We start from the raw sequence: 12,427 nt of genomic DNA on the forward strand, positions 1-12,427 counted from the left end.
CTTAGCTGCTACTGTAGGTGGGGCCTGCTAAAGCTACGTTGTTACTTCAGATAAGGGTGTGGCCTTGTGCCTCAGAGTGCCACGTAATGGCGGCTATCTGGAGGCCTGCAAGTCTTGATGTACAGCAGGGTAACAAATTTCTATAATTATGTTGGGAGCCAACTGTCTGCTTCAGTAACTTCCCTCACAATTACCTGTTTGGAATGTTTTACATTAGGAAAGCACATTAACCTATGAGATACAGGTGTGACATGAATATTTAATAATAATAATAATAATAATGATATTAATATTTTTTCTATGAAAAGTACCTACTTAGATGCAGAGTTACAAACACTCTGATTGATTTATAGATAGAGCTAGTACATACAATACCTAAAGCCACTAGTACACATAGCGTTTTGGGCTAAGTTTTGTTTATGTAGTAAAGAGTTTAGTAAAATGGTACTAACTGTGCCTGTGGTTTTCTCATGTTAATAACCGGCAACTTAATATATATTATATGGTGCACCAAATAAAACAGAATATAAAGCAGTCGCATACTCAAGCATTCCTGGTTTGGTAGAATTGCTGTGGTAGTTCCCTTAGGACAGAGTAAAATGTCTGTCATGCGAAACTCTTGTCACAATTCTCAGGATCACTCGTTTCATGTCTTTTGTTATGATTCAGTCTAATTATATTCAATCCTAGTGAACACTTTTTTATTAAGTTTAAACACTAGACTGTTGTTTAAAAGGAGATGAGATATATAAATATACGTCTTGTTGTATGATGTCACAGAATAACCCATTCTCTTTTTCTTAATGGGGTAACTTGTGTTATTTTGTGTGTCGGATTTACAACATAATTCCGGGGGGGGGGGGGGAACACAAGTCGTAGTCCCTGTAACGACTGCGAACACTTTATTCCTCTCCTTCAGAAGTATAGTGTTGCTTTAATTTGAGTTTGCATCGTTGTGCAGCAGTCCGCTCGGGACGGACGTCCCTTACTGGCTCTTCGGGTGCTGGAAGTCGTTGAACGTCTTCTTTTCCTGCCAGTTCTAAAGGAACTAATTTCTCTAATGTTTTGAGAGTAGTGTTGTCTCGGCATTTTACTTTTACTATTCTCAAGATGCCCTGACTGTCTGGATGAACAGAGGCGATTTGTCCTATAGGCCACTCTGAACGTGGCTTATCTCTGTCCACCAGAACTATGTCACCGCGGTTCAAGTTAATTCTGTTGTAGGGGTTATTTGCCCCGTAATGATACTCCCTCAGAGCAGTAAAGTATTCTCGAGTCCATACGTCATTCCACTGACTTATCACCCTTGATACATGCTTGAAACGTTGAACCAAATCACTCTCTCGGACATATAGTGGATCCTCTGGTTCCTCGTCCGTAAGGTACACTGGGGTGCTGAGAGGTCTTCCATACATCAGATGAGCTGGACTAAATGGCTCACGTTGTAAAACATCATCAGAGAGGTAGGTAAGTGGTCGGTTGTTAACTTGCGCTTCTATTTCTATAGCAACGGTTTGGAGCTCCTGTAGGTCAATCTTTTGGCGGTGTAGGGTTTTCAATAGAGAACGTTTCACCGTACCAATCATGCAATCATAGAAGCCTCCGTGCCATGCTGCTCTGGGAGGCATGAATTTCCAGTGGCACTGCTATTGATTTAGAGCAGTACGCACCAGTGGGTGTGTCCAGATTTTCCTCATGCTTTTCAGACATGCTTCTCCTGCCACTAAGTTGGACCCATTGTCTGAGATCATTAACTTAGGACAGGATCTACATGAAGCAAACCTACGGAAAGCCTGTAAGAATGCCTCTGCACTCATATCGGGAGTCACTTCAAGATGGACTGTCCTTGTTGTGGCACAAGTGAAAAAACAGATATATGCCTTTACTGGTTTTTTGTCCTTGGTGCCTGTTAGTGTTAGTGCTCCTGTGAAATCCACTCCTAAAGCCTCAAAGGACAAATATGTAAAACTCGTTCTTTTGGGAGTGGAGGAGGTCCTGGATATGGACATACTCTGGCATCGTATCTCAGGCAAATAACACAGGATTTAATTATGGATTTTACAGTCTGCCGACCTTGGGGTAGCCAGTACTGTTGTCTTAAGTCTGTGAGAGTATCTAATACCCCACCATGCAGAGTGTTGTATTTGTGTATGTGTAACAAAACTAGTTTGCTTACTATGTGGTGATGAGGAAGCAATATTGGATTTTTTGCTTCCAGATTTATGTCCGCATGCTGTAAGCAGCCTCCGCATCTGATTATGTTATAATTGTTGGTATCTACCCAGAGATCTAGATAATTTTGTAGCTTCTTAGGGACATTGTCAAATTCTGTCCCGAATGTGTCTGTCTAAGCTCTTTTGACCCAGTACCTTAGGGCACTAGGAAATTTATGCTTGATTCCTATTTTCTTTAGAAATTCAAACACCACTTGGGTGACACCTATTAGTTTGTTCAGTTCAGAGTACCGATTAGGATCGATTACCAAAGTCCGAGGTAGTTCTGGGTTCTCAGAGGAAATAATGACATTGGTCACAATAACTTGTGGCTTTTGTTTAGGCCACTGGTCGCTGACTAGCCACTGAGGTCCATTGAACCACATCTCTGCCTTTGTTAATTGCTGTAAAGTCAGGCCTCGGAAGAGATGGTCAGCTGGATTCTCTTTGGTGGGTACATATCTAAGTTTATACCCTGCAGACAACTCTCGTATTTCCTTAACGTGGTTACTCACATAAGGATTTTTACTATTATTGTTTTTAACCCACTGTAGCACTGCCTCATTATCTAACCATATCACTGTTTCTTTAAAGTGGATGTTGCTTAAGGCCTTGATCAGATTCTGAGCCAATCTTGTTCCTAGCAGTAAGGCTGTTAATTCCAATTGTGGCAATGATCGTTTCTTTAACGGTGCCACTCTGGCCTTTGATGTGAGCAAATTGGCTTGCCCATTTGAGACCAGGTAAGCTACTGTGCCATAAGCCTTTCCTGAAGCATTACAGAATACATGTAGCTTAATTGTTTCTTTTTCATTTACTGTGTTCCGAGGGAACTTGACAGACTCTAGGATACTTAAATCTTTCACTAGCCCTTGCCACTTTTCTTGTAAGGCAGGTGTTAGAAGATCATCCCAGACCACCTTTTGTTGCCAACATTCCTGCATTATCAACTTCCCATTTATTAATATTGGACTTATAGTCCCAATGGGTCGAAGGGTTTGCTGACTTGTGAGAGTAGTTTTCTCATTGTTAGGTTGGTGGTATCTGGCTCCACCGACTTGATTGTCAACTGATCTGCTGTCGTATCCCATTCGACGCCTATTACTTTTGTCTTCTCGGGTACCTGGTAGTCGGGAAAATCAGTCTCGATCAGTTGATTTAATTTGGCATTGTTGGAGACTCATGGCTGGAGAGGCATATTTGATCCCATTAATTCTCGATTGGCCTCGTGGTATATGGCTGTTCCTTGGATATTGTCCACATACAAGTTATTGCTAATTTCTGTTTTATTTGGGCTATTGGACTTCTTCAAGTCTGTGTCTAAGGTAGCTTGAAGCAGAAACAGAGAAGACGTGGCACCAAACAAAACTGATGCAAATCTGTAAGTGATTAATTCACTGTTTGGATCGTTAGGATCCTTGATCCATAGGAACTTGGTTTAGTTACGGTCTTCTTCTTGGAGACGTACCCTATGGAAAGCTTTACTGATGTCTGCCGTGTATGCGTAAGTCCCGATGCGGAACTTTAACAGCACATTGTATAGCTTTTGTGTCAGGCTAGGGCCAGTTTGGAGGCAGTCATTTAAGGAAACACTATTCTGCCTGGTCTTAGCACTGCACTTAAATACAATCCGTAGTGGGGTAGTAGCAGAATTTTTTAGTACAGGGTGGTGTGGCAGGTAGTGCCATTCTTTTGGGTTATCATTTGTGACAACTTCAATAAATTTGTCATCGAGTTGCTTCTTGATTATTTCATGGTACAATTTCAAATTCTCAGGATGTCTTTGTAAGTGCAACACCTGTGATCTTAATTGCTTTTGTGCCATAAAATGGTTGACAGGTAGCTGAGGATGATCCAGCTACCATGGTAACCTGACCCAGTATTGATTATCTCTGTAAATAATTGAGTCCAGGTATTGTTTGCATGTCCAGTCATCATCTGGACTAGGTTGTTCAGGTACAATGCCGAGAGTTGCCAGGTCCCATAATATATATGCAGGGGGATCAAGCTCATCCTCGGACATGTCTTTGAACTGTAGTGGAGACTGTTCTCCTAGTCATGCAACCTTTACTGGATAGGCATGTTGGTGGTCTACAGGTGTGGGTTGCTTCAGCCGTAATACTGGGCCTGTTAGCAAATAGCCACCCACAGATGGTAACAGGTTCATTCCCAGTTTTTCATCCTTTCCTTTGATAAACGTATGGTAGACATCTGAACCCATAAGGATTCCAATATTGGAGAGGTTGTCTAATGTGATTTTTCAGCCAATTTGATTCCCTTTTCTTCCAGGAATTTGGCTGTTGTCGCTAGACCATATACATACAGGTCTGATGGGAATCTATCTACTACAAGAGCTTGTATCGTTCGGACATAACTGCCTAAACGTACTTTAGGTTGAACTACCTTGAAGGCTTGGGCTTCTGAGTTAGTCAGGAATCCTGCTATGTCTATTCGTGTCTCTTGTACAGGCTTGAGTTTCAAAGCATCTACCAACTCCTTTGAGATAAAAATCATTTGGGATCCTTGGTCAAATAATCCACGTATGGTGACCTTGGATTTTCAATTTTTAATGATGAATTGAGCAGTGGATAGAGCTGATTTATGATCAGACCTTGTTGACAAGACACTTATGTCAGGTAGTATGGTACAAAGCTGTACTGAAGTGGAAGTTCCTTCCTCCACCTGTGGTTTGGGAGACTTTGTACTTGAGTCCTCACAAAGTGCTGTATGGTGTTGACCCTTATGGCAACTATTACAGGTGCGTATTTGAGTTGCACAGGTGTCGAGATTATGTGACCTTATACACCTGGTCCATTTACGTAACTCCTTGAAGCGTTTTATATGTGTAGCACGATCAGGGAAAGCTTTTCAGTTGTACATGGTATGTTGTTCTTCACAGAACACACATGGCCTGCAGATGTAAACAGCATCTTGGGGAGTCACCGTTTTGGGTGACACATTAACTGTAGGTTTGGAGGGACCCACTGCATATGTACCCACACTGCCTTGTTTCCACTTTGGGGAGGGGGAAGTTGTTTTATATATTTTTGGAGTACTGTTTGTACTCTGTTGTTTACTATTAGTGGTAGAAGAAGGTTTAGATGTCGCTTTTCCATCTGTGTTATCTCGTTGTCTTTCTATGGTGGATCTCAAACCTTCTGTTATCTCCTTTACTGTTAGAGAAGATTTGTTATATAAGACAAACAACTTATCCTGTACGTCACTGGGTAATTTGCGTCTCATATAGACTTGGATTATCCAATCCGATGCATCCAGATTCACTTTATTGTTAAGCGCCTTGAGCAAGGACTTAAGCTCCAATCTAAAGGCTTGGAGTGAGTCAGCTGATCCATCTGGAGGGGAATATCTAGGAGTTTTTGGGTTTAGAAGTCTGATAGCCCTTTCTGGCTTAGCATAATTTTCCTTGAGGAGCTGGACTGCGCTATCATAACCATCATCAATGAAGGTCAAATTACATACCACTTTTAACGCTTCATCCCTTAAGACAGCTTGTATATATGTAAAATTTGTGGTCTTGGCTATAGTGGCATTAGAATCCACTGAATCAAATTTGTTCCAGAAGTTATCCCAACTCTCGTCCTCTGTACCAGAGAAAGTTGTGAGACTGAGTGATTATAATTTGACTTTTGGTTGTGTCGGGTTTTGGGAAGCTGTGGCTGCAATGTTTATAGTGGCCTTGTGTATGGTTATTAACTTGACAAAGTGTTGTAACTTTGTTTGTATTGCATCTCCGTAATCTGTGTTTTCTTGTACTACAGCTTCCATTGCTTCTTCATCTATGTTGGTAGCAGCAAGTACATTGTGATATTTCAGAATCTGGTTTTGTACATGCTCAAGTTTGCTCTCTGCAACCTTATGATGGCCTTCCAGTTCTTCATAATCAACTGGGGTTTGATTACATAAATCATTTCATTTTTTGATCTGTCGGGTTAAATGACCCTTCATACCTGCGAGGGTCGCTTTTACATTTTTTGCATTAGGCATGATGGCTGTTTTTGCTAGCCGTGTTGCAGATGTACTAGTGCTAAGCCTTGTTGGACTTTGATTTGGACTGTTACTAGCACTTGAGCTAGTAGAGATACTAGTTTCCAAACTAGAGCTGTTTATCATTTAAAAATACCCACTATATAATCATATACACTGTAATTTGAGTGGTAGCTTTGTATCTATGCTGGTTTTACCTCAAGTTAGCTCCTCAATTATCACTCTTAGTTGGTACAGTGACACAGATTAACACTCAAAGGTGAAATGATTATAGTTAAATTATTACTATGGTTATGGTAATATTATATAGACAACACAACTCGGATTGTCTTGAGAAACTGCATAAAAATATGTGCTTGCTAGGTTGTAATATAGGTTTAACTCTAGACAAGTGTAAATTCTTACCCTTACCAGGTTAGCACAATAAATTAGACTAGGATGCTGTACAACACCAGTCTAAAATGTCCTACCCTTGTGTAAGAATTAGTTGTAAATTATGACATGCAGTAATTGTTATGGTGCAATATTATGTAAACACTTAAAATTATAAAAATCATATACATTTATGGGTAAATTAGCCTCTTATCAACCTCTTGTAATGAAAAAAAAAATAAATAAAATAAAATGTTTATTTAGGTAAGGTACATACATACAATAAATTTTTACAAAGATTGGTGGACTTATAGGTAGAGCTAGTACATACAATGCCTAAAGCCACTATTACGCAAAGCGTTTCGGGCATAAACGCTTATAAAAAAAAGCTCAATTGTTCGTTTGGTACAGGCCTTGGAACAATAATAGTGCTTGTTGTAAGTTCTGTTTACTTGTTAGCAGAGATTGAAAAAGTTAGGCTAGAAAAATGTATAGCAGTGTTTTCCTGCTATGATTAATGTATATGTAAATATTGTGTAAATATTACAGTAATGTTTATATTCTATCCGGTTCAAAGGACGTAACTTATGTGGGAAAATCCTAGCAGCCTTTATTTCTTTTTTCTATTTATGAAGATTAAATATTTACTTTATTTTATTTTTTAATAGACTTTTATATTATATTATTTTTCTTCTGAATTAGTTCTTAGTGGACTGTATATTCTAATCCAGCTGCTAGAATTTATCACACAATTTATCACACACAGAGTTGGGGGGGGGGCAATTTGTAGCTTAACCACTTGAAGTGGATCCTTCATAAACCACAAATTGTTTACCTAGTCTTTAATATATAAATTATAAATCATACCACATATGGTGGTCTAATCTACTGAAATTATACTTATAGCTAATCTATCTACAGTATAAAATAAAAGGCAGGCCTTAGCTGCTACTGTAGGTGGGGCCTGCTAAAGCTATGTTGTTACTTCAGATAAGGGTGTGGCCTTGTGCCTCAGAGTGCCACGTAATGGCGGCTATCTGGAGGCCTGCAAGTCTTGATGTACAGCAGGGTAACAAATTTCTATAATTATGTTGGGAGCCAACTGTCTGCTTCAGTAACTTCCCTCACAATTACCTGTTTGGGATGTTTAACATTAGTAAAGCACATTAACCTATGAGATGCGGGTGTGACATGAATATTTGTGTATGTAGTAAAGAGTTTAGTAAAATGGTACTAACTGTGCCTGTGGTTTTCTCATGTTAATAAGCGGCAACTTAATATATATTATATGGTGCACCAAATAAAACAGAATATAAAGCAGTCGCATACTCAAGCATTCCTGGTTTGGTAGAAATGCTGTGGTAGTTCCCTTAGGACAGAGTAAAATGTCTGTCATGCGAAACTCTTGTCACAATTCTCAGGATCACTCGTTTCATGTCTTTTGTTATGATTCAGTCTGTGGTGTACATGGTGAAGCCTCTAGGGGAGACGTCCTAAAATATTTGGTGGTTCTATTTATGAATAAGGAATAAAGAGTTAAGCTATATTCCTGTTGTATTTAATTATATTCAGGCCTAGTGAACACTTTTTTATTAAGTTTAAACACTAGGCTGTTGTTTAAAAGTAGATGAGATATATGAATATAAGTCTTGTATGACATCGCAGAATAACTCACTCTCTTTTTCTTTATGGGGAACCTTATGTTATTTTGTTTTTCAGATTTCCGACAAATAGGGCATTTATGGAAGCAAATGAACTGAACAAAAGGGCGTGGAGGAACTTCTGAAATAACAGAACACCAGAAAGCTGAGAGAGATACCAGAGAACCAGGAATGAGTATGTTAGTGAGAAGCAGAGAAAAATTATGAAAATGATATAGGAAACAAAGCCAAGACCGAACCAAAGCTACTCCATATTCACATCAGGAAGAAAACAGCAGTGAAAGAACAGGTAATGAAAATTAGAACAGGCGAGGACAGGTATACAGAGAATGACAAAGAGGTGTGTGAGGAACTTAACAAGAGGTTCCAGGAGGTCTTCACAATAGAACAAGGTGAGGTCACTGCGCTAGGACAGGGGACAGTAAACCAGGCGCCTTAGAAGGGTTCGAAATTACGAGAGATGAGGTCAAGAGACACCTGTAGGATCTGGATGTGAGAAAGGCTGTTGGTCCAGACGGGTTCTCGCCATGGGCACTGAAAGAGTGTGCACAGGTACTTTGCTTGCCACTCTCCTTAGTGTATAGTAGGTCACTGGAGACGGGAGACCTACCAGAAATATGGAAGAAGGCTAATGTGATCCAAATACACAAAAAGGGTGACAGACAAGAGGCACTGAACTACAGGCCAATGTCCTTAACTTGTATACCATGCAAGGTGATGGAGAAGATAGTGAGAAGAAACCTAGTAACACATCTGGAGAGAAGGGACTTTGTGATAAATTGCCAACTTGGGTTCAGGGAGGGTAAATCTTGCCTTACTGGCTTAATAGAATTCTACGACCAGGTGACAATGATTAAGCAAGAAAGAGAAGGCTGGGGGGACTGCATTTTCTTGGAATGTTGGAAAACCTTTGACTCAGTACCCCATATGAGGCTGGTTCATAAGCCGGATCGAGACAGGCAGGAATAACTGGTAAGGTGATCCAGTGGATAAGGGAGTACCAAAGCAATAGGAAGCAGAGAGTAACAGTGAGGGATGACACCTCAGATTGGTGGGAAGTCACCAGTGGAGTCCCACAGGGCTCTGTATTCGATCCTATCCCGTTTCTGATATATGTAAATGATCTCCAGAGTGTATAGATTCATTTCTCTCAATGTTTGCTGACGATGATAATATTATGAGAAGAATTAAGACAGAGGAGGGCTGCTTGAGGCTTCAAGAAGACCTGGACAAGTTGTAGGAATGGTCGAACAAATGTTTGTTAGAGTTTAACACAAGCAAATGAAATGTAATGAAAATAGGTGTAGGGAGCAGGAGGGCAGATACAAGGAATCATTTGGGAGATGAAATTTTTCAAGAGTCAGAGAGAGAGAAAAAGACTTACGGGGTTGATATCATGCCAGACCTGTCCTCTGGAGCCCATATCAAGATTATAACATCAGCGGCATAGCCAGGTTGGCCAACATATAAACAGCATCTAGAAACTTGTGTAAAGAATCAGAACTTTGTATACCACATATGTCAGACCAATTTAGGAGTATGCAGCCCCTGCATGAAGTCCATATCTAGTCAAGCAAAAGACTAAACTGGAAAAGGTTCAATAGTTTGTCAGTGGACTTGCACCCGAGCTGAGAGGTATGAGCTACGAGGAGAGACTAATGGAATTAAACCTCACGTCGCTGGAAGACAAAAGAGTTAGGGGGGACATGATCACCATATACAGGATTCTGAAAGGAATTGATATGGTAGATAAATACAGGCTAATAAACACAAGGGGCACATGCACCAAGGGATACAGGTGGACACTGAGTGCCCAAATGAGCCACAGAAATATTGGAAAGAACTTTTTTAGTGTCAGAGTGGTTGACAAATGGAATTCATTAGGAAATGAAGTGGTGGAGGCAGACTCCAAACACAGTTTCAAGTGTAGATATGATAGAGCCCAGTAGGCTCAGGAACCAGTACACCAGTTGATTGACAGTTGAGAGGCGGGACCAAAGAGCCAGAACTCAACCCCCGCAAGCACAAACAGGTGAGTACAAATAGGTGAGTACACATCTGCCCCCAACCCCCTGGCCCCCAGATTCCTTCAGCCTCTCATCCTTCCTCCCTTTTCCCTGGTACTTACCTCCTCACAACCATTTATTGGAGATAGGACTGCATCCATCTCTCACCTGCAGCACACACACTGGGGAGACATGTAGGAAGAATTTCCAAGAAGAGTCTCAAGGTTTGGTACACCAATGCTGATGGGGTATCCAATAAAGCAGAGGAAATAAAAGATAGGGTTAGTGAAGCAGATCCAGACATAATTGCAATTGTGGAAATTAAATATATTATATGATCTCGGATGCAATCTTCCAAGATACCAAGTGATAAGGAAATAAAGGACACAGAGACAGGGAGAGGGAGTGGCACTTCCCATAAGGCAGAAATGGAAATTTGAGGAACTAGAAAATCTGAAGACTAATGGAAACACAAGCACCATACTTGTGATTCTGACAGGTGATGGGAACAGGACTGTGATCTTGATATCTTGCTATCTTGAGGTTGCCTTGAGATAATTTCGGGGCTTAGCATCCTAGCAGTCTGGTCCTTGACCAGACCGCCTTTTTGTTACACCCCCCCCCCACAAGAAGCAGCCCATAGCAGCTGTCTAACTCCCAGGTACCTATTTACTGCTAGATAACAGGGGCATCAGGGCGAAAGAAACATTTTGCCCATTTGTCTCCGCCTCCACCGGGGATCGAACCTGGAACCTCAGGACTACGAATCCGAAGCACTGTCCACTCAGCTGTCAGGCGCCTGATAATCTACAATCCCCCACCAAACAGTAGAAAGACCAGATAGGAATATGATGATAACAACAAGACATGTATAGATGAACTCCAGAGGGCAGCAACAACCGCTCACAGAATGAGAGGGAAATTGTTGGTCATGGGGAACTTCAATCACGGAAAGATTGATTGGGAATCAAGAAATCCCCATGGTGGGGAAGAAGCGTGGGGGGCAAAATTAGTGGAAGTTATAGACAGGAATTTCACAACACAACATGTGAAGGAAGACACAAGGGAAAGATGAGGGGGATACACCAAGCCAATTAGACCTGATTTTCACCCAGCATGAGGAAGATGTTACAAATATGGAACATGTAATACCACTAGGAGCTAGTGACCATTGTGTCCTAGTCTTTGACTACATGGTTAATTAAGCTTAAAATTGTGACAACGGGGCAAAAGGTCTGGGAAAGAAGAGTAGACTATAGGAAAGGGGATTAGAGGAGGACAAGAGAATATCTGGGAGAAGTGCAGTGGGAAGAACTAAAAGGAAAAACAGTGCAAGATTTGATGGACTTAATCAAGTAGAAATGCAAAGAGGCCGAAGAGCGTTTTATACCAACAGTATAGGAAAAGAGTAAGAGGGAATATAAAAAAACATAGTTTAATAGACAGTGTCAGGAAGCAAAAACGAGAAGCAGGAGAGAGTGGAGAAAGTACAGAGGACAAAGCACCGAGGATAATAAGATTAGATGCCACAGAGCTAGGAATTAATACATTAATATAAGGAGATTATCGGGAAGGGATTTTGAGAATGATATTTGGATCAAAGCGGAAAAGCAACCTAAATTACTACATAGTCATATAAGAAGGAAAATGTCGGTGAATGACCAGGTGAAAAGACTACAGAAAACAGAGGGAGCATATATAGAAAGTGACAAGGAAACCTGCGAGGTACTGAATGCCTGTTTCCATGCAGTGTTCTCAACCGAGCCTGAGCAGCTTCCATTGTTAGAAGAGGAGATGGCCCAAGGATGAGAGACTAGCGGATATAGAGGTGACAGCAGAGTAGGTAATGAAACAGCTAACAACACTGGATGAAACTAAAGCAGTTGGACCAAACAAAGTATCACCGTGGATACTAAAAGAGGCAGCACAGGTCTTCAGTGTCCCTCTTGCAAGGATCTATAATGAGTCACTTACGAAGCGAGAGTTGCCGAGTTGCTAGAAGGCAAATGTGGTGCCAATTTTCAAAAAAGGAGATAGAGAAGAGGCACTTAGCAACGGACCAGTATCACTGACAAGCATCCCCTGAAAAATAGTTGAAAGAATAATCAGGTTAAGACAAGTTACACACCTAGAGAACATTAGATATGTAAACAAACACCAACATGACTTC

The 12,427-nt window shown here is 40.8% G+C and overlaps 2 protein-coding genes across 2 annotated transcripts; both read right to left on the reverse strand.

Moving 5' to 3' along the window:
* Window positions 1-902: 902 nt before the first annotated feature.
* On the reverse strand, window positions 903-1,628 carry LOC138351467 (uncharacterized). Its single transcript, XM_069303294.1, has one exon. The coding sequence runs from the start codon at window positions 1,626-1,628 to the stop codon at window positions 903-905; it is 726 nt and encodes a 241-aa protein (XP_069159395.1).
* Window positions 1,629-2,347: 719 nt separating this feature from the next.
* Window positions 2,348-3,304, reverse strand: LOC138351468 (uncharacterized). Its single transcript, XM_069303295.1, has one exon. It carries the CDS (start codon window positions 3,302-3,304, stop codon window positions 2,348-2,350), a length of 957 nt encoding a protein of 318 aa, XP_069159396.1.
* Window positions 3,305-12,427: the final 9,123 nt, after the last annotated feature.

This window comes from Procambarus clarkii, chromosome 49, assembly GCF_040958095.1.
Source record: "Procambarus clarkii isolate CNS0578487 chromosome 49, FALCON_Pclarkii_2.0, whole genome shotgun sequence".
NCBI lineage: Eukaryota > Metazoa > Arthropoda > Malacostraca > Decapoda > Cambaridae > Procambarus > Procambarus clarkii.

Coding starts and splice junctions, on each gene's coding strand:
- LOC138351467 (XM_069303294.1), bottom strand. CDS start 1,628: ATGCCTCCCAGAGCAGCATGGCACGGAGGCTTCTATGATTGCATGATT.
- LOC138351468 (XM_069303295.1), bottom strand. CDS start 3,304: ATGGGATACGACAGCAGATCAGTTGACAATCAAGTCGGTGGAGCCAGA.